Source organism: Mastomys coucha, unplaced genomic scaffold, assembly GCF_008632895.1.
Source record: "Mastomys coucha isolate ucsf_1 unplaced genomic scaffold, UCSF_Mcou_1 pScaffold21, whole genome shotgun sequence".
Taxonomy (NCBI): Eukaryota; Metazoa; Chordata; class Mammalia; order Rodentia; family Muridae; genus Mastomys; species Mastomys coucha.
In genome coordinates, this window is record NW_022196904.1 from 142,700,440 (window position 1) to 142,723,250 (window position 22,811).

Here is a 22,811-nt window from a genome sequence, read left to right on the forward strand (position 1 = left end):
TTTTTTTTTTTTTGTCTATCTGGGGTCTTTTGTAGTTCCACATAGGTCTTAGGAGAGTTTTCTATTTCTGTGAAGAATGATATGGGGATTTTGATTGGGATTCCTTCGAATCTGTAAATAGATTTTGGTTAAATGATCATTTTCACAATGTTAATTCTACCAGTCCATGAAGTCATGTAGCAAGGTCAGCTAGAAGATTGCCCTTTGTTAAGGGCACAGGCAAATTAGTATGTGCCCACAGACGACTTACAAAATAGGGGAAAGTTCTGCTTCATAATAAAAGTTGTAACTTAAATAAAAGTGAAGATATAGTAGACTCATTTAAGGCCAGAATAGAGGTGTTAATGGCTGGTAAGAGTTTAACTACAGATTGTGAATTAGAGTAGAGATTAAAAAGATGGTCTTGTAACTTAGTAAAGGCAAAAATCACAGCATTTAATTCTGTCCTCTGAGCAGAAGTTTCAGAAGTTTCTTGAGTAAAAGTTTCACCATTAGTAGTCACAGCCTTACCTTTTGCCGATCCATCAGTAAAAACTAAAGCTGCTATTAGGCTCCGTGGAATAATGGAAGGGAAAGATTATCTGTTGGGTCTTCAAAAATTGGTAATAAAGGAAGACTTGGCAAATGGTATTCAGTCTGGCCTGTAAAGTTAATTAGCAAACTCTTCCATACTTCTGGATGTAAAAGGAGCTCAATCTCACTCCGATAGGTCTGTCTCTGTGGGTGTGAGCTTTAAGACCCTCATCTTAACTACATGGGAGCCAGTATTCTACTAGCAGCCTTTAGATAAAGATGTAGAACTCTCAGCTCCTCCTGCACCATGCCTGCCTGGACACTGCCACATTCCTGCCTTGATGATAATGGACTGAACTTCTGAAATTTTAAGCCAGCCCCAATTAAATGTTGGCCTTATTAAAAACAAAGGAGCTCAGTCAGTTGTTCATTATTATAAAGCACTATAATATTAAAAACATCTCTGCTCATTATTTCCATACTGCGCATGTGTCCTTTAAAAACCACAAGTGCCACCAAAGTAACATAGGAAGTAACAATTTTCCTAGGAGTGACAGCCAGATGGATCCACTCCAAGGGACCACCTTGCCATAACACACCTGTAGGTGTGTGAACAGCAGGCAATACTATACGCTCCCATGGCTCAGCAAGCTTTACCCTCTATAATTGTGTGTTAATAGCCTGCTCCACAATTATTAAAGCATTTCTTGCTTCCTCAGTTAAGGAGCATGGAGATCGAGGATTGGAGTCACTCTAAGGATGTCAAACAAAGGTTTAAGTTCCTCAGTAGTTAATTTAATAAAAGGACAAATCCAATGAATTTCACCTAAGATTCTTTGAAAAGTCATTTAACGTAGTTAATTTGCTTAAATCTAGTTGTAAAGGCTGATGGACCACAGCATCTGAATAAATGACTGTCCCCAAATAAGAGAGAGGTGTATCTGTGTCTTTTCAGGGCAAGCTTTAGACAAAAGTTGGCAAGGTTATCAACAATAACTTAGAAAACATCTTGTAAAAAGGCTTGATCTGAGTGAGCCAAAAAAATATCATCCACGTAATGAACCAAATACACATCAAGATAACTGAGTCTCACTTTCGTAAGAGCCAGATCAACGAATTCTTGACACAGTGTAGGACTATTTTCCATTCCCTGAGGAAGAACTTTCCAATGAAAGCATCTATAAGGCTGTTTTAAATTCACAGAGAGAAGACTAAAAGCAAATCTCTTTCTTTCTGCAGGAGCAGGAGGAATAGAGAAAGGGCAGTCCTGTAAATCAGTACTCTTACGTTATATCTTCTGGGGATCGGAGCAGGAGAAGGGAGACTGGCTCGAAGGGCTACCATAGTCTCCATAGTTTGGCTAATTTTTCTGAGGTCCTACAACGATCTTCATTTTCCTGATTTTTTTCTTAATAGCGAAATTGAAGTATTCCAAGGACTTTTAGTGGGTTCATTATGGCCTACCCACAGTAAGGGAGAGGCTAAGCTTCTTAATATTTTGCAGCTTCTTCCTCTAAATCATACCAACACTGCACAGCTTTTCCAATTCTTCTCCAAACTCCTAAATCTAAAATTCCATGATCCAGAAACCAAGGGTTAGTCTAATGCACACACTGTAAAAATTCTGACAAGCTATTATCTTGAACTTTAGTTCCTTTCTTCTTAAAAGAATTCTTAAGGATATCTATATGCATATGTCTCTCAGAAGAATTAATCTGTCCCATGTTTAAGACAGAGAGGAAGGCACATCTCACTATGCCTTTTCCTACCTGATTACTTTTGTCTCTTTCAAGCTTTATTTATACATAAAATCATTTCCTCAGAAACTTTATGCATTGGTTACACAGCTTTTCAAATTACATTTTCTTCTGAAGTCTTCCTTGATTACATAAGAATATTGAAAGAGGAACAAAGCAAGCAGACAGCAGTTTTATAAGAACTAAAAATTAACATTATGATAAAAATCAATTTTCTTTAAACTCAATAACTTCTTCCTTAAGACTGCTGTCCTAAAGCCTTGTGGTTACAGAAATGATAGACAGGATGACTCTATTCAAATTTAGTTTCGTTTTAGTTTGGCATAAGATTAATAAATCAAAAGTTGTTTCCTATAACCTATTATATCAAACTTGACTTTCTATAGAAGTTCAATCTTTTAACCTTTATTTAATTCTTCCTTTGTTTCCTCGGTATTTCTTTTACGTTAGGCATAAGACCATCATTCCTTTTCTTTGATTCTTAAAATATTGTTCATCCCCTTTGCTTAAGCAAGGGCGGTCTATCAGTCAAGTTCTGGGCTGACAGGTCTGTTCAGAGGGCAGGCAGCTCACTAAGCCAGGATGCCTTCCTCTGTGTGTCTGTCTTGAACCCTTGTTTCAATATGATTCCCCATCTTTATTACAATTCTGTAAAGAATGGAAGAACATCAGGGTTCCTAACACTGCTTACTTTTGCCTTCAGGAAGGCACCAATGCTTGTCATAAACTTGCATGATCAAAATCTCTTCCTATACATACAAGTTCCTTGTTTCTAAAGTCGAACATTAAAAATCTAGCAATTCAGTTACAGCATGTCAGTTTCTAAAATTTCCCTAAGTTTTTCTTCTTTAATAACTCTTTTCAAATTCTCTTGCTCATGCTTACTAACAACACTCATTAGTGATCTGAATATTTACTTATGTCATAGGTCCTTAGGAAAGACCCAATTTTCTACATAACTGTTTTTTCCAGGGAACTTTCATTAATTTCAGTCTTGTTTACACTAGCCTTTTGTTATCCCAGCTCTAGTTCTTGGAGAGAGGCTTTTAACAGTAAGAAGCATAAGTGTAGCAAAAGGTGTGCAGCAAGTATCCATCAAGGGTGGTGAAGGGTCAGTCCAGATTCTCCAAGCACTGGAACTTTGTCAAATAGCGCCTTCAGGACACTTGGCATCAAGTTAAGGACTAAATTTTATTTAAAAAAAATTTTTTTAGAGAAAGGACTTATGTTTTGTTCTGTAATATTTAATGATTAATAACATATAAAGCTTGGTTTAAAATATGAGGAGATAAATATTTATAATTGTTATTTTGTAATTAAATTTTTTGAATATTTAAAGTTTGATGTGCTCTCTCTAAAATAGTCTGTCCTTAGTGATTATAGGGAATGCCATGGAGTGTGAGATATTGAAAGCCAAACACCATCTTCTCAAAGTCTTACAATTATAAACAGAAGCACTGTGAGTTTTTTTAAAGCCATGGTAACTCCTAAAAATTGTAAAACAAACATAGTACCTTATGTTTGAAAGCTTCTCCAGATCTAACAGAAGCATAAATAACATGAGAATAATTATAAATCACAGGGGCACAAGCTCTGGGGATTAACTCCCATGGGAAGAACATGCATAAGTATGGGACACACTGAGCAGTTCCACGGGATTTCACAACCAGTGCTGAGGGGAAGTTGAAACTGAAAGAGGCCCTTTGAGGGAAGGTGAAACTAAATGCTTAGGGCACTTGGTAGATGAAGCAAATTTCAGCAAGCTCCAGCAACTTCACACATTATATACATACATACATACATACATACATACATACACACACACATACACACATACACACGCACACATACACATACATACATACATACACACATACACACACACACACACATACATACATACATACATACACACACACATACATAAATACATACATACACACACACATACATACATACATACATACATACATATATACATTTTGTGGACCAAGCGAAGCTCCACCCAACTGCACATCTCTGCATACACATATACACATTGGGAAGTTTTCTAAACAATTCCATGCTTCCCATCCAATAATATCAAGCTCCAGGTCATTGCTGAATGGTGTTTCAGCAACTGAGACTCAAGTCCACTCTACACCCTGTTAGCACAAGAACCTAAATTATCATGGTATCTACTGCTCCATGGATCCTGCCTCAACTTTGATAGGCATCCTGATATTTCATGTTTTAACCAATATCATAGCTATATCAATGCTCTCCCCCACCTCCCTGACACCTGGGCTCTGGCATCCTCCAGAGTCTCATGCTATGTGTGTAGCCTGCATCACTCTGGAGAAAGACCATAGTCTAAATTCCAGGTGAGAATATCTTGATTGGTTCTAGATGGAGGACCTGGTTCTCTGACTCTGCAGCTGCTCTGGGAACCTGTACTTCGGAAGACAGCATTGCAGTGGCTCCTTGTGTGTGTTGAGGGATCTCAAACCAAGAAGGAGCCCTTATCTAGTCTCAGTAGTGTAGAGAAACCCAAGAAGAATAGAATCACAAAACACTATTGGGTACCCAGTTATCAATGTTCCTACCACTCCTATGGGTGCTTCCTACAGTGGACATCTAAGACAGCTTCACTTACTGCTAACACCATCATGTCTGAAGAAGCCACACGGATCCTGCATTTCTGTATTATCTAGGACTAAAGCCTTTACATGTGCCCAACCCACATGCCAGACAATGAATACCTTTCACAAATCAAATTGTGGATGAGGTTATTACTTGATTAGCTGTGCAGGTTTCCCTCCATCATCTCATTCTCCTCCATGGCGATGTCTTTTGCTCACTCATCAGCTCTCCTTTCCGATGCTCCCATCTCCATTAAGCTCCTATTCATTCCAATGATTGGGGTCACTGGTGACCTCTGAGCTCTCAGGAGGCTCTGCTTTACCAGGCAGAGAAGTGATTATCCAAGATTCTAATGGCAGGCTTCCTTATTAGTTAACTAAATTTCCTAGGATTCCCCTGAAGTTGCTCCTGAATTTCTGAATTTATCAAACTCCTTGGAGAGGAGAGTTTATGAAACATTTTTCATCATTTTATCTATGGCCTGTACTATAATCCATCAATGTAAACTTCACCTAAGAAATATTTATTGAGTAATACAAACGAAGATTGATCTCCAAGGGATCATGTGCTAGAGGCTTTGATTCCAATCTAAAAATGTTGAAATAACAGTACCTCCAGGACAGTTGTTCTCAACCTATGAGGTGAGACCCTGTTAGGGGTTGAATGATCTTCTCACAGGAATCACCTAAGAGTACCTGAAAACACAGTTATTTTCATTATGATTCAGAACAATAGCAAAATTATAGTTCTGAAGTAGCAAAGAAAGTAATTTTATGGTTGGAGATTACCTAGAACATTAGGAACTCTACCAAATTTTTGATGCATTAGGAAAATTGAGGAACAGATGCAGAAAATGTGGTACATTTATTCAATAGAGTACTACTCAGCCATTAAAAACAATGAATTCATTAAATTTTTAGGCAAATGGATGGAACTAGAAAATATCATCCTGAGTGAGGTAACCCAATCACAAAAGGACACCCATGGTATGCACTCACTAATAAGTGGATATTAGGTCAAAAGTTCCAAATACCCAAGATACAATTCACAGACCACATGAAGCATAAGAAGAAGCAAGACCAAAGTGTGGGTGCTTTGGTCCTACTTAGAAAGGGGAACAAAATACTCATGGGAACAAATATTGAGATAAAGTGTAGAGCAGAGACTAAAGGAAAAGCCATCCAGAGACTGCCCCACCTGGGGATTCATCCCATATAGTTATCAAACTGAGACACTATTGTGGATGCCAAATGTTTGCTGAAAGGAGCCTGATAGAGCTGTCTCCTGAGAGGCTCTGCCAGAACCTGACAAATACAGAGGTGGATGCTCACAGCCAACCATTGGACTATGAGTGGGGTCCCAGGTGGAGGAGTTAGAGAAAGGACTGAAGGAGCTAAAGGGGTTTGCAACCCCATAGGAAGAACAACAATATCAATTAACCAGACCCCCTCCCCAGAACTCCCAGGGACTAAGCCACCAATCAAGGAGTAGACATGGCTCCAGCTGCATATGTTGCAGAGGATGGCCTTATCAGGCATTATGGGAGGAGAGGTACTTGGTCCTATGAAGGCTCAATAGATGCCCCAGTACAGGGAAATCAAGGACAGTGTGGCAGGAATGGGTGGGTGGGTGGAGGAACACCTCATAGAAGCAGGGGGAGAGGGAGTGAGATAGGAGGTTTCCAGGAGGCATGGAAACTAGGTAAAGGGATAACACTTAAAATAAATTAAAATAAATAAATTAATTTTTAAAAATACAAATAAAAAATAAAAAAGGAAAGTTGAGAACCATGACTCTAGGCAGGTAGTTAGGTCACTGGAAGCCTTGCCCTTAGAAAAGTTTCAAGTAGTGTTATGTAACCCTGGTTATTTCATATGAGGATAAATTGTGATATCAAGAAAACATTGGGCCTTGCTCTCTCTTTCTATTTCACCATGCAAGAGTAACCCCTCTCATTTCCAGTATTACCTGTCTTACATTGTAACCTAACTGGACAACCTTAACTAGAGCTGTCAATTTCTGTGGTCATGCTTTTTGTCATGCCACCAAAAATGGGTTAAATAGATCCCACTTCTTTATTTTTTTTTTAGATACTTTATTTACATGTAAATTTCTCTTTTCTCAATTTCCCCTCCAAAAAACAAACAAACAAACAAAAACAACAAGAACAAACCCCTGTTGCCTCCCCCCTCCCAATGCCTGCCACCCCACCCTCTTCCACTTATTGGCCCTGGCATTCCCCTACACTGGGGCACAGAACCTTCACAGGACTGAGGTCCTTTCTTCCTATTGATGATCGAATTTGCAATCCTCTACTATACACATGCTGCCAGAACAATCAGACCCACCATGTGCAGTCCTTGGTTGGTGGTTGAGAACCTGGGAGCTCTGAGGGTGCTAGTTAGTTCATGTTGTTTGTCCTAAGGGGCTGCAAACCCCTCAGCTCCATAGGTCCTTTCTCTAACTCCTTCACTGGGGACCCTGTACTCAGATCGATGAATGGCTGTGAGCCTCTACATCTGTATTAGTCAGGTACTGTCAGAGCCTCTCAGGAGATAACTATATTTAAGCTGACTTATCCTTCCTTCAGTCTCTGCTCCATAGTTAATCTCTGCAACTTCTTCTGTGGGTTAAATCCCACTTCTTTATAATCACCCAACATCAAATATTTTATCAAAGTAATGTGAAGGTAGTTTTGATTTTATGTGAGGAGTCTAAGGTTTATTAGAATAATGAGATTATGCAGGAAATGACTGTGGTTAAGTTTGTCTTAGAGAATAAGCTTTTTCTATCAAACTGGATTTTTCTTAGACTCAGAAAAACACTGTATTCATTGTTGCTGTGTAATAATGATGAAATCATGACAAGTCTCTGACAGTAGAGTTTCCTGTACACTCAGTACATTTAAAATATATATACACAGTTCTCTAGAAAAGCACATGTCTCTAGAAAAACACACGTAACTACAATGTGTGATTTTTGGAAACTGATTTGGAAAAGCCATCTAAATGATGTTAAATCTTTAAAATTGTATGTTTGCTATATTTTGATACGTCTGCTTTGTTTAGTTTTAATTTTACTTTTCATTACTACTTAATAAACAAAGTAATGAGACATACAACTTTTTTATATCTCATAGTATTTTGTTTATATTCATTTGACAGAATTTTACAAAAAGTAAATCTCCAAAGTTATCATCACAATAAGCAATTTTTTGTGGAATAAAAACTTTGTTAGTGGGAGTCATTCCTTTTGAGTATATTTCACAATAAATATATACACCTTGGTGGAGGAATCAAAAGTCAGTTAATGGTTTTTATAAAAAAGTGGGAAGTGGTTGTATGTTTTCAGAGATTCATATCATAGCCTTTATGATTTAGAAAGGTGATAGGAGAATTATGCAAATTTAAGTGGAGCCATGTGCTGAGTATGGGGTGGCCACTAGCTTTCAACAAAACATCTGGGTGCCTTCCCAGAGCTTTGCCCTCCTCAGACACAGAGGACAGGCATTGTGAAAGTAGATAGGTGCTGGATTAGGCTTCCTAGGCTTCACCATGATGACTTTTAATGTACTGGATGAAGGTAGGACATCTAGGTGAAAATGAGAAAAATGAGATCACCTTTCACTATCTACACTAGTCTTTCGATCTTGTGTTGAGTGCACATTTAACTGTACTTTGGAGGCAGTTTTTGCTGCAAAGAATAAAGACAAGGAAAAGATGAAGTCTTGTTAAAGTGGCAGCAATAGTTTCTCCTCCAGGGACTATGACCTCACCGGTCGCAGGTAGGTGGCTAGGTTTACAGTACCAGGCATGGAGTTTCTCTTATTGTGTCTTTAAGGCCATTTAGATGTCTCTTGACTACCCTCAAGATAACAAGTGCCACTGTTGTACCCTTGCATGTTCTCCCTTAGAATAAAAACCTAAGGCAATTACTGGCTCCTGAGAAAGGGAGAAACAGACTTTTCCAGCTGGGAGCTCCCTGGTGGGTTATCCAGTCCTAACTGGTCATCCCTAAACACATGTGTATACAAGCAAAATTAAATGGACACAACAGTGTATGTGTGTGTGTGTGTGTGTGTGTTAAATCATATGCATAGTCAACAATAATACTTAAAGGGAATGAGGTCATGAATATAAAGAACATAGGAGATCATGGAAAAATTTGGAGAGAGAGTAGGAAGGGATGGAAATGATGTGGATACAGTATTCAAGTATAATATTCTCAAAGATGAAATAAATAATCATATTTTTAAAAGAAAGTAAAACAAAAGATAAAGGTTTTAAGAAAGCCTCAACTGAGCACTCTCTGAAGATTTTTACTTTCTAATCTTTCTCTACCCACAGGATATCAAAAACATGAAAGTGATATTTAACTTATTGACCTATTATTTCACATATTGTAAATATAAGGTTTTCAGTTACAAATATTCACATGAAGTCCTCAAGCATTGATAGTTATTAATTAGCACATGGGTACAACAACCGTGTATATGTTGGTATGAATATAAAGGTAGTAAAACTTCTAATTACAATAGTTGCAATGCTTAAGAATGTTAATAATAAATATATATATTCATAATTGCAAGAAAATTATGTTACCTAGTTCTGCTTAGATTTTTTTCAAAAATACACTCCTATCAATCATCCTTTCAGAATTACATAAGACATGGAATAGGAAAAATTTACACTTCAATATTAAAATATTTTCATGTGGGAAAAAAGTTAAACCACTTTTTCTTTCAACTCCTAAAAAATAGAACATTAATGAAAAATTCAAAATAAAAACATGAAATCAATAAAGTAAAATAAATTTTAAAAATTACCTTCCATAATATTAGTCTCTGTCACCTACATATTATTATCTGACAATCCATATATTATCCATATATTATCTGACAATCCATGAGTTAAGACAGTATCTGCTCCATGCAGAATTTGGTGGAAAATCCAATGATGGAGGCTGAACACTCAGCCTGACATGATGAGTCTGCTCTTGGGATGGACTGTGACCTGAACTAGGACTCAAAGGCCAAGAGCTGAAGCCTCTGATGTAGACGTTCATCAGTGGAAGACACTGAGAAGCCTCTTCGCAGTGTGAAGATCAGAAAGGAGCTTGGTAGCCACTGTGCCCAATGCACTCTTGCACAGATGAAGTCAGAGTGATCCAAAGAATGTCTGTAACCAGGAATTCCCATCTTCATGAGAGACACAAGAAAACTCCAGATTACTCCATCTTTTATGTATATAGGTGGCTTGTCTACATATGTGTCTGTATGCCACATGCATGCTTGGTGCTCTAAGAGAACAGAGAAGGTGTTTATACCCTAGAATTATAGTTATAGATGGGTATGAGCTGCCATATAGGAGCTACGAATTGAACGTGCATCCTCTGGAAGAGCATCAAGTACTCTTCTTAATCACTGAGTCATCTCTCCATCCCTGAGATCACTGGATCTTAGACACAGGCTTTTCTCTGCTCAGACTTCATTTTTATATCACCATCAATTATCAAAAACTGTTGAGGTTTAGGCTTGTTTGTTGTTTGTTTCTGTTTTCAGTTTGACCAAAGAGAGTCAAGTCCTTTAGATTCCCATCTTTATGGTGGCTCTTTAGTAAGTGTGACCCAAGAGGGGAATGAGTAGACAACCAAGGAGTTCAGCACATTGCAGAGGTCTGAAGGCATTTCTGAGAGGATGGCAGAGGTTCCTTTTTTAATCTTTTACTTATTTATTTACTTATTACACTCCAGACCCTATTCCCCTCCTACTCCACCCTCTAACCATTCCACATCCCACACCTCCTCTCCATCCCCCAGTCTCAAAGAGGATGTCCCCAACCACATACTGCCCTCCCCACCAGACCTCTGAACTTCCTGGGGCCTCCAGTCTCTTGAAGGTTAGGTGCATCTTCTCTGACTGAACCCAGACCCAGCAGTCCTCTGCTATATGTGTTGGGGGCCTCATATCAGCTGGTGTATGCTGCCAGGTTAGTAGTCAAATGTTTGAGAGATCCAACCAGACAGAGGTCCTTTATAACAAATGAATAAGATGTGCACTTCAGTGGATTAAACCCTTCACCTTGGGTTCTCTTAAGAATACCTTTGCCTTCTGGAACATGAAAGGGAAATGTAGGCATATTTTTTGCTACTTTATTGGGTTCTTATATCTACCACTTTCTCTGCCACAATTTCACCCTCATCCTTTGCAACACCCCAAGACTAGGAGAGAAAGAAGGTTAGACTGGGAAAGGCAGCTTACGTGTATTTAGACTACTTCTTGCTGATTAGGGGCATCAAGTTCCTTAGGGAAAATCCAAACTTAGTTGTCAGAAAATCTCTAGCCAGCCATCAGAAATATGGCAATCCAGCAATAGCAAAAGCAGCAAAAACAACTGCAGGAACTAGCAGTAGCAGGAACCAGCAGAGGGGTAAGTTGGGTAGCGTGGGGTGGGGTAAACAGCAACCACCACCAGCTTTCTCAGGGCTATGGCCTCTCACATTTCTACCCTCTCATGTGTCCCCACAATTCAAAACATTTAGAGTTAGCAAAAATCACATCCCTCCTACAGCACTAGACCATTCTAATTATCAGCTATGGATAATAATCTAAAGCAACCCCATATCCCACACCTGGGATTACAACAAAAACATATTCACATATCATAACTACCTGGGCTTTTAAAGAAACTTTAATTATCACTAGAAAGAAGTACCAGGGACTGCTTAAGTTCCTGCTCAGTTACTGCAGGTTAACTGAGTAATTCACAGGCAGAAGGGAGTTGTATTTTCTGGAAGCCAGACACTCTGTGAGGAGATTGCACAGATGTGATGGGTTTCTTTATTGTGGGACCAGATGGAGGAGTGGGGTGCGCCTCCGAATGATGAAGTCAACATGCACAGATGCTCCAACTACTAACTTGAAAAGTGAAGTCCAAAGTATTTGTAGGTAGATAAAGAAAAAGGATGAACATTTAAAATAAAATTGGAAATAGAATTGGAAGAGTTTCTCTTACCAAGAGATTAAAACTGTTTTTCTTTCTTTTCTAAACTTATTATTATTATTATTATTATTATTATTATTATTATTATTATAACATGGGAAGATTTCATTTGGAATCTACCCTTAAGCGAGAACCTGGCATTAAATCATTTGCAGAAGTTTGTGCAAACTTTCCTTCTTATTTCAGCACTGCTTTTGCTGCCCTGGCAACCATGCAAGGACTGGAGCAGAGCACCATGGCAGTGGTTTCTGCTCAGCCCCCGGAGAATTCTGTTATGAAATCACAGATGTGGAATGAGAGCAAAGAGAAATTCTTGAAGGGGGAACCCAAAGTCCTCGGGGTAAGACATCTTTGGATCTCAAGTGGAGAATGATTTTGTAAATATATAACTGATTTTAAAAAAAATACGCATACCCAATGTTCTGTCTCAGTAGCTTGATGGTACATCAGCACATACAGGGTTAATAGCATTTGATTTTACTATTTATCAATTGAAAATTGATGTGTTAGTTGATTGCATCAGATTTTCAATTTAATCCATTTAAAATGTACAGAGTGCAGTTATGTTCTAGGCTGTGGACTTCTAAGATGATCATATCTAACTCAGTGTAGAGAAAAAGCTATAAAGCTGCAGCTGTGGCCTGGCCCTGTGGCTGACAAATCCATTTTGTTCTGTACAATTGCAATGCCTTTCTTTTGCCTACTACTCAGATGATGAGAATTCTCCATTCTTCACATACTTCTATCTCCAGTAAAACTGAAGGAGAGACAAAGCTATGCACACTCCCAGGGATGAGCACTCTGAGCTTAGTGCTTTGTCTTCTATTAGTTTATTAATTTCTTTAAATATTAATTTAAAATAAATTATAATAATATCAAATAATAGTAAATCTTTTGAAAATTTTCTATTTTTCAGATTAATTTGTTTGTTTCTGTTTTTCTTTTTTGTTGGTGTTGTTTTGTTTTGTTTTTAGTCTTTTGAGGCACTCTTCCTCTGTGTAACTCTTGTTGTCCTGGAACACAGGCTGTAGACCAGTCTGGCCTTGAATTCACAGAATCAGCCTCCCTTCACCTTCTGAGTGCTGGGATTAAAGACCTGTAACACTACTGGCCAGCTCAAATTATTCTCTCTTATTACATGAGTGGCTATTTCTTTTTCTGAAGTTTGGAACATGTTGTTCTTAAGGAAGTCTCTGTTTCCCCTGTGTATTGAGTCATGCGGCCTCTTCTCATGGGTTTGCACATATCATATCCCCAGAATGATTCCTGGAACACTGAATCACTTGTCCTCTGTTAGCTTGGCTAGCAAGTAATTAATTTATTTGTCTTAAAAAATAAACCTTAGGTTTTGTAATTTTTGTAATTTTGTAATTGATTCCCTGTTTTGAATTCTAGTGATTTTTATTCTATTTTTTCCCTCTTGATTAAATTATGACCTTGTTAGGTTGGCTTCCACAAATCAAAATGTAGAAGACTAACTTAGTTTAGATATGTCCTTTTCCATCTTAAAAATTAATTAAAATATGATTACACACTTTCCATCTCCCATTTCCGTCTACCAACCCTCCCTAGCTGTCTCCTCCCTTTCATATTGGTGACTTCTTTTTCTTTAAGTTTTATTGCTACATATACACAGATGTATGGTAATAAATACGTAATTTTTTCAATCTTTCCATATATTCCCATTCATTCCCCTCTATGCACTACTCTTCTTTCCTCCCACACATCTTCATACATTGTTTTCATTTTCTTTGAGTCTTTATTGTGTGCACAGTTATACTCAAATTCCCCCATTGTTGGGTCACTGTACTCACATTCCTTCCTCAAACTCCAACCTCCCAAAGAAGATTACGTGTGCTCTTCATATTTCCCTCATTCTACATCTAGCTTTATTTCCTCAAATTGTTTCTTGCTGGTATAATTTTTTCCTAATTCACTATTAAGAATGTGTGAGCATGTGATGAAGGATAACAATAGAGCTAGAGATGCATCATAAGTTTGAAATTACTGAAATGTGTGTGCTTGTGTTTCTATGTGTGAGAAAGAGAAAGTAAGAGAGAGAGAGAGAGAGGGGGAGGGGAGGGAGGGAGAAAGAGAGAGTGAAATTCCAAGGGATGATTTATAAGCTAGTACATCTCATCTGTGTATGAAGACAACTGACAAAAGAATAATATTTCAAATTTATCTGTGAATTATGAAAGGAGTAGGTAGAGGCAACTTGGTGATTTGATAGTACTTAGCATGGGCATCGTGTCTGTGGTGGATAATGCTTTTATTTTTTTGTTGTTTCTAGGCTGTACAAGTTATGATTGCTCTCATAAACTTTAGCTTAGGAATAATAATGATGGCAAATACAAGTTCTGAACGACACATTTCAGTGTTCTTAATGGCCCCAATTTGGGGATCAATGATGGTGAGTAACACACAGTCTTATGTAACTGGAGATAATAACATCCTGTTGTGACTATACTAACTTTGGGTGAAATCATCTCTCAATTCTTTCAAGTAGTTTACAAGTTTGAAAACTGCATACTTAAACCTGATTCAGTATTTCCTTGTTCACAGTGCAATATCCAAATGCCATTCATATAAGATAAGTGAACTGTTTATTTAATATGTCACTTAAGATATGTAGTAACAGAATGTAGTCATATACCCCCACAAGAGTTACTTAAAGATTGACACAACTGATTTCCTCAGAAGTTAATGGCTAGCCACTATTAGGTTCGTTAGAAAGAGGGATATGGCTTGCTGACATAACTGTTTCACTGATCATAAAATTTTTACAAGTATATCCTCAACCAAGGATAATTGTCTTGCTATCATTAACTTCGGGAGATTGAGATCTGCTTCTCTAGCTGGGGAGGGATTACTAAACTCTGAAGCCCATGGAAGAATGAATGAAACAAGAGTGTTGTTGGCACAGGAGAGGAGACAAAGCTGAGCAGGTGATTAACAGCATCTGGTTCATCAAATCTCAATGAAAGCTTAAGAGAATGGGAAAACTGTAGGTGAATTTTGTTTCAATTTTAAATAAAATAACTAATCAAAAAATTGAATGAGAGCTTTGAAAGTTTTAAAAAACTCTCCACTATAATAAAACTTGAGAGAATTAGTGTTTTAGAGTTGAGAATATCAATTAAGTATAGAAGTCAAACATTTTCTTACCTATATGTTATATCAATGTACAAGAAGAAAACAAAATGCATAACCTTGGTTATTTTCTATTTTACAGTTTAGAGTCTTATTCAAGTGCTGCAAGATTTCCATTTATTGGTGATCTGGAGAATGAGAAAATTTAGTTATTTGGTAGAGCTGGTACTTTAATTTTCTCTTCTTATTTTACAACAGGTGATTAAGATTTGAAGAATGTCACAGACTGCCAAATTTTTCACGACATTTTATATATCAATAATAATACCAATGATAATAATACCGATGATGATGATGATCCCACCAATAATATCACTAATGGCTTACATATAACCTGGGCACATTACTAAATGTTTTTGTACACAACTACTTCTGAGAAATTTTCCTTTATCTTCACTGTATAAATAAAAATTAAAATGAGAGAAAGAAAGGTTACTTTTCTCGCAATGTATTCAGTCCATGAACAAGAACTCAGAATCTCACTTATTTCTTCACTGTGGATGTCTGTTTCAATCTTTATTTCCTACTCATTACCATCTTGGGAAACAACTCCCATAGTTCATAGTGTAGGATCTACTTCCAGGTTTCAGGCCTGCACGTGGAGCAATGGACTGACATCCAACTCTCCAGCCTCTCGTCTATATGTTAATTTTAGTTTCAATGATGTGGTGCTACTGACACTCCATTAACTTTTAAATATTCTAAACTAAAACTTGGAAAGCAAATCCAGATATCTGTATATTTAGCTGAATAGTCTAAAGAGGTCAATTCAGTCAAATTGACAGCAGTCATTTCAATTAAACTGAAAATAATGGCCAAATTGGCAGACTCAAATGAGCTCCATATTCTACCCATCATCTAACATATAATTTAATTTGTTGCTATTATATACAACTTCCAATATGCATTTTCAACAAGGATAATTTCTTTTCTGTTTATGTTGGGCTAACTTCTTTAGTTTGGTGTCATGTTGGCAAGATCTTATTATAAGGATTAGAGAGTTTTAGCCTTCATTGATTTTTGATTTTTGATGAGAGCTGAATACATTTTTAAAAACCTTAATAAGCAGTGTGTGAAAGAACCTAGTAAGTTAAAATTTTAAAAAGCCCTCAGTTTGTTTTCAAGTCTATGGAATGTAATCTTAAAATGTCCTAAATGTTAAATAAACGTCTCCAGAGTAAGAAACTGCAGACAGCTTTGTCAGTGTGATTAGAAAGATGATCACTCCAGTCATAGATCTTTAAGGTGGAAAAGTACAGCAAAGAGGGACCATTGCTTATTCCTCCATACTGGAAACATAGAAAAAAAATACTATTAAAAGTTTGAGACACAGTTGATGGCTACTGCTTGTAATCCCTTCACTCGGGAGGCATAAGTAGGAGAGTCACTCCAAGCACGAGCTTGACCTGATTTATGTAGCAAGTTCTAGGACAACCAGAACTATGTAACAAGACCTTACATCAAACATCCAAAACAAATAAATCAAATAATCTATTAACAAATCCTTGAGGGTTCTTCCATTAACACATTTTACTTTTCCTTTCTGCTTTACTAAGGATGGGGAAGGTGGGTAACATAGAAAACTGCTGCATTTTAGACAGTCAGCCACTTTACTAGACCCAGTTGATTTACAAGGAAGGGTAGGTGTGCTATGATTTATACCAATTGTTTAAAAATTTTAACCTGGATATTTCCCCTCATGACCAGTTCATTATCTCAGGATTCCTGTCAATTGCAGCAGGAGTGAACACTACAAAAACCCTGGTATGTATTTTTGTTTATTTTGCTATCAAAAGGGAGTAATTTCATCAACTATGCATTCTGCTAAGATATAAAGGAATTAATTCTACCTTCCTAAAGCCACTGCTACAAGCTTTGGAAGGACCTTACTTTCTTTTTTTTTTTTTTTTAATTTACTTATTTTAAGCTCCAGATTTTATTCCTCTCCCATTCCACCCCCATAACACATTACATACTTTCTCCCCACACCCCTATCTCCAAGATGTTCCCACCACCCACATCCCACCATCCCTCTAAATGCCCTGGAGCCTTCAGTCTCTTGAGAGTTAAATGTATCTTCTCTGACTAAATCCAGACCCAGCAGTCCTCTGCTGTATATGTGTTGGGGGCCTCATAACAGCTGTTGTATGCTGCCTGGTTGGTGTTCCAGTATCTGAGAGATATCAGGGTCCAGGTTTATTAACAATGCTGGTATTCCTACAGGGTTGCCCTCCTCCTCAGCTTCTTCCAGCTTTCCCCTAATTCAACCACAGGGGTCACCAGCTTCCATCCATTGGTTGGGTGCAAATATCTGCTTCTGACTCTTTCAGCTTCTTGTTGGGTCCTTTAGAGTGCAGTCATGCTAGGTCCCTTTTTGTGAGCACTCCATAGCCTCACTAATAGTGTCAGGCCTTGGGACCTCCCCTTGAGCTGGATCCCACTTTGGGCCTGTTGCTGGACATACTTTTCCTCAGGTTTCTCTCCATTTTCATCCCTGCAGTTCTTTCAGATAGGAACAATTATGGGTCAGAGTTTTGACTATGGGATAGCAACCCCATCCCTCACTTGATGCCCTGTCTTTCTACTGGAGGTGGGCTCCACAAGTTCCCTCTCCCCATTGTAGGGCATTGTATCTAAGGTCCCTCTCTTTGAGCCCTGTGAGTCTTTCACCTCTCAGGTCTCTGGTACATTCTGAAGGGACACCCAACCTCCTACCTCCTGAGCTTGCATGTTTCTATTCTTTCTGCTGGCCCTCAGGGATTTCAGTCCTTTTCCCCCCACTCAATATCTAATCATGTTCCCCTCTCCACCACCCCACATCCCTTTTCTCTCTCAAGTCCCTTCCTCCCACCTTGTGGTTGCTTTCTTCTCCCTTCCACATGGGACAGAGGCATCCTCACTTGAGCCCTTCAGCTTGTTGACCTTTTTGAGTTCTGTAGGCTGTATCTTGGGTATTCAGCACTTTTCTTCTAATATCCACTTATTAGTGAGTACACACCATATATGTCCTTTGGTGTCTGAGTTATCTCACTCAGGATGGTATTTTCTAGTTCCATACATCTGCCTGCGAAACTTAGGATGTCCTCGTTCATGTGGTCTGTGAATTGTGTCCTGGTTATTTGGAGAGTTTGGGCTAGTATCCACTTACCAGTGAGTTCATACCATGTGTTTTCTTTTGCAATTGAGTTACCTCACTCAGGATGATATTTTCTAGTTCTATCCATTTGCCTAAGAATTTCATGAATTCATTATTTTTAATAACTGAGTAGTACTCCATTGTATAAATGTACCACATTTTTCTATATCCATTCCTCTGTTGAAGGATATCTGGGTTCTTTCCAGCTTCTGGCTATTATAAATAAGGCTGCTATGAACATCATGCATGTTCATATGCAACATATTACATGTTGGAGCATCTTCTGGGTATATGCCCAGGAGATTTATAGCTGGGTCCTCCAGCAGTACTATGTCTAATTTTCTGAGGAACCACCAAACTGATCTCCAGAGGGGTTGTTCCAGCTGGCATTCCCACCAGCAATGGAGGAGTGTTCCTCAGTCTTCACATCCTTGCCAGTATCTGCTGTCACCTGAGCTTTTTATCCTACCCATTCTGACTGGTGTGAGGTGGAATCTCAGGGTTCTTTTGATTTGCATTTCCCTGATAACTGAGGATGTTGAACATTTCTTTAGGTGCTTCTAGGCCATTCAGTATTCCTTTGAAAATTCAGTATTCATCAGTTGAAAATTCTTTGCTTAGCTCTGTACCCCATTTTTAATAGGGTTATTTGGTTCACTAGAGTCTACTTTCTTTAGTTCTTTGTATATATTCAATATTAACCCTCTATCACATGTAGGATTGGTAAAGATCTATTCCCAATTCTGTTGGCCACCTTTTTGTCTTATTTACAGAGTCCTTTGCCTTATGAGGTCCCATTTGTCAATTCTTGATCTTACGGCACAAGCCATTGGTGTTGTGTTCAGGTATTTTTCCCTTGTGCCAATATGTCCGAGCCTCTTCCTCACTTTCTCCTCTATAAGTTTCAGTGTATCTGGTTTTATGTGGAGATCCTTGATCTACTTGGACCTGAGCTTTGTACAAGGAGATAAAAATGGGTCATTTTGCATTCTTCTACATGCCAACCGCCAGTTGAACCAGCACCATTTGTTAAAAATGCTATCTTTTTTCCACTGGATGGTTTTAGCTCCTTTGTAAAAGATCAAGTGACCATATGTGTGTGAGTTCATTTCTGGATCTTCAATTCTATTCCTTTCATATTCCTGCCTGTCTCTGTACCAATACCATGCAGTTTTTATCACTATTGCTCTGTAATACAGCTTGAGGTCAGGAATGGTGATTCCACCAGAAGTTCTTTTATTATTGAGAATAGTTTTCGCTGCCCTGGCTTTTTGTTATTCCAAATGAATTTGCAAATTGCTCTTTCTAACTCTATGAAGAATTGAGTTGGAATTTTGATACGGATTGCATTGAATCTGTAGATTGCTTTTAACAAGATGACCATTTTTACTATATTAATCCTGCCTATCCATGAGCATGGATAACATTATATTATATTACATTATAATAAACACTTCATATTCATCAAAGGGACAATCTACCAAGAGAAAGTCTCAATTCTGAACATCTATGCCCCAAATGTAAGTGCACCCACTTTCATGAAAGAAACTTTACTAAAGTTCAAAACATACACTGAACCCCACACAATAATAGTGGGAGACTTCATGCCTCTCTCACTAATGGACAGGTCATTGAAACAGAAACTAAACAGAGACACAGTGAAACTAAGAGAGATTATGAACCAAATAGATTTAACAGAAATCTACAGAACATTTCACCCTAAAACAAAAGAATATACCTTCTTCTCAATCAGACATATAATTGGTCACAAAACAACCCTCAATCAATACAAGAAGATTGAAATAATTCCATGCATCATATTAGATCACCATCAGATCACCTAAGACTTGTCTTCAATAACAGCAAAAACAATAGAAGGTCTATATACACGTGGAAACTGAACAACTCTCTACTCAATGATAACTTAGTCAGGAAAGAAATAAAGAAGTTAAAGACTATCTGGAATTTAATGAAAATGTTGACACATCATACCCAAAGTTATGGGACACAATGAAAGCAGTGCTAAGAGGAAAATTCATAGCACTAAGCCCCCTGGTAAAGAAACTGGAGAGATCTTACACTAGCAACTTAACAGCACACCTGAGAACTCTAGAAATAAAAAGAGCAAACACACCCAAGAGGAGGAGAAGGCAGGAAATAATCAAACTCAGGGCTGAAATCAACCAAATAGAAACAAAGAGAATAATACAAAGAATCAACAATACCAAAAGCTGGTTCTTTGAGAGAATCAACAAGATAGATAAACCCCTAGCCAAACTAACTAAAGAGCCCAGAGGCAGTATCCAAATGAACAAAATCAGAAATGAAAAGGGATACATAACAACAGAAACTGAGGAAATTCAAGACATCATCAGATCCTACTACAAAAGCCTATACTCAACAAAACTGGAAAATCTTGATGAAGTGGACGGTTTTCTAGACAAATACTACATACCAAAGTTAAATTAAGAGCAGGTAGACTATCTAAACAGGTCCATATCCCCTAAGGAAATGGGAGAAGTCGTTAAACACCTCCTAACACCAAAAAAAAAAAAAAAAAAAAAAAAAAAAAAAAAAAAAAAAAAAAAAACAAAAACAAACAAACAAAAAAAAAAAAACAGGAACAGATGGATTTAGTGCAGAAGTCTACCAGACCCTCAAAGAAAACATGATATCAATATTCCTCAACCTATTCTATAAAGCAGAAACAGAAGGAATACTACCTAATTCGTTCTATGAAGCTACAATTACTCTGATACCCAAACCACACAAGGACCCAACCAAAAAAGAGAACTTCAGACCAACCTCGCTTATGAATATCGATGCAAAAATTCTCAATAAAATTCTTGTAAGCCAAATCCAAGAACACATCAAAACCATCATTCACCATGATCATGTAGGCTTCATCCCAGGGATGCAAGATTGGTTCAAATACGAAAATCCATTAACGTAATCCACTATATAAACAAACTCAAAGAAAAAAATCGCATGATCATCTCCTTAGATGCAGAAAAAGCATTTGACAAAATACAACACCCCTCCATGTTAAAAGTATTGGAGAGATCAGGAATTCAAGGCCCATACCTAAACATAATAAAAGCAATATACAGCAAATCAACAGCCAATATAAAATTAAATGGAGAGATAGTTGAAGGACCTTACTTTCAAAAGTGTAGCTGAGCTACTGGTTCATAATAAGTCTCATCATGCCTGATAGGATATAGTGTCAGGGCAGTTGCTGAGAGAATCTTGGTGCTGGTGCAGTGAATTTGGGAAGAAATATCAGGTGAGATTTAGACAGCTGTGCCTTGAAGCTTCAGATCCAGCCCATAATACTGACACCCAAATATTTTCAGTGGCAAAAATAAATGAAGTATTGACTGACATTAAAATGCCTTCAACAGATGTATCCAAAATAATAGGTTTGAAAATTATAGGGCCAGAGAGACAGTCAGAGCTTAAGAGCACTTGTGGTTCTTACAGAGGACACAGATTTCTTTCCAAGCACCCATATGGTAGCTCACAGACATATACAACTCCAGTTCCATTGTGTGGGTGCCAGGCATGCACATGCTGCATGTACATAAAGGCAGAGAAATCATTTGTAAACATAAAACAATAAATGGCTTTAAAAGACATTTACAGTGATATGTCAATCATAAAGCTGATAAGGGCAAAAGCCAAGAGTTCAACAATTATTTCATTATTTAAAAGCTGCATTTGAATTTTACTTCCTCCTACACATAGATGTCAACTTCTGTAGCATGATTGGGAGTAGTGAGTGGGGGCTCAGGGAGAGGGGAACCTGATCTGGTATTGGGTGAGGGAAAAGGACTGAAGCCCTGAGGGCCAGAAGAACAGAAACAGACAACCTCAGGAGATAGGAGGTTGGGGGGACCCTCCAGAATGCACCAGAGACCTGGGAGGTGAGAGACTCTCAAGACTCAAAGGGAGTGACCTTAGATAAAATGTCCAACAGTAGGGAGAAGGAATTTATAGAACCCACCTCCAGCAGGAAGACGGCATTGAATGAGGGAGAGGGGGGCCATCCCACAGTCACAACTCTGACCCATAATTGTTCCTGTCTGAAAGAATTACAGGAATGGAAATGGAAAGGAGCCTGAGGAAAAGAAGGCCCAGCCACAGGTCCAAAGTGGGATCCAGCTCAAGGGGAGGTCCCAAGACCTGACACTATTACTGAGGCTTTGGAGGGCTCACAAAAAGGGACCTATCATGACTTCCCTCTGATAGACCCAACAAGCTGCTGAAAGAGCCAGATGCAGATGTTTGTATCCAACCAAAGGACGGAAGCAGATGACCTCTGTTTTTGAATTAGGGAAGGCTGAAAGAAGCTGAGGAGAAGGACAATACTTAGGAGGACCAGCAGTCTCAATTAATCTGAACCCCCAAGATCTCTCAAACGCTGGACCACCAATCAGGCAACACCAACTGATATGACATAGAGTAGAGGACTGCTGGGTCTGTGTTCATTCAGAACTGATGCACCTAACCCTCAAGAGACTGGAGACCCCAGGGAGTTTAGAGGTCAGGTGGGGTTGGGGTGGGGACATTCACATGGAGACAGGAGGTGGGGAGGAGGTATGAGATGTGGAACAGTCAAAGGGTGGA

The 22,811-nt window shown here is 38.2% G+C and overlaps 1 protein-coding gene across 2 annotated transcripts in view; it reads left to right on the top strand.

Moving 5' to 3' along the window:
• Positions 1-22,811, top strand: part of LOC116103589 (membrane-spanning 4-domains subfamily A member 4D-like) — a 30,849-nt gene that overhangs the window by 1,467 nt on the left and 6,571 nt on the right. For both annotated transcript variants that reach the window (XM_031389775.1, XM_031389774.1), the window contains exons 2-4: positions 12,080-12,233; positions 14,187-14,306; positions 16,754-16,810. In XM_031389775.1, the coding sequence (XP_031245635.1) occupies positions 12,105-12,233; positions 14,187-14,306; positions 16,754-16,810 (306 nt within the window). In that variant the 5' untranslated portion in view covers positions 12,080-12,104. The remainder of the gene's footprint in view (positions 1-12,079; positions 12,234-14,186; positions 14,307-16,753; positions 16,811-22,811) is intronic.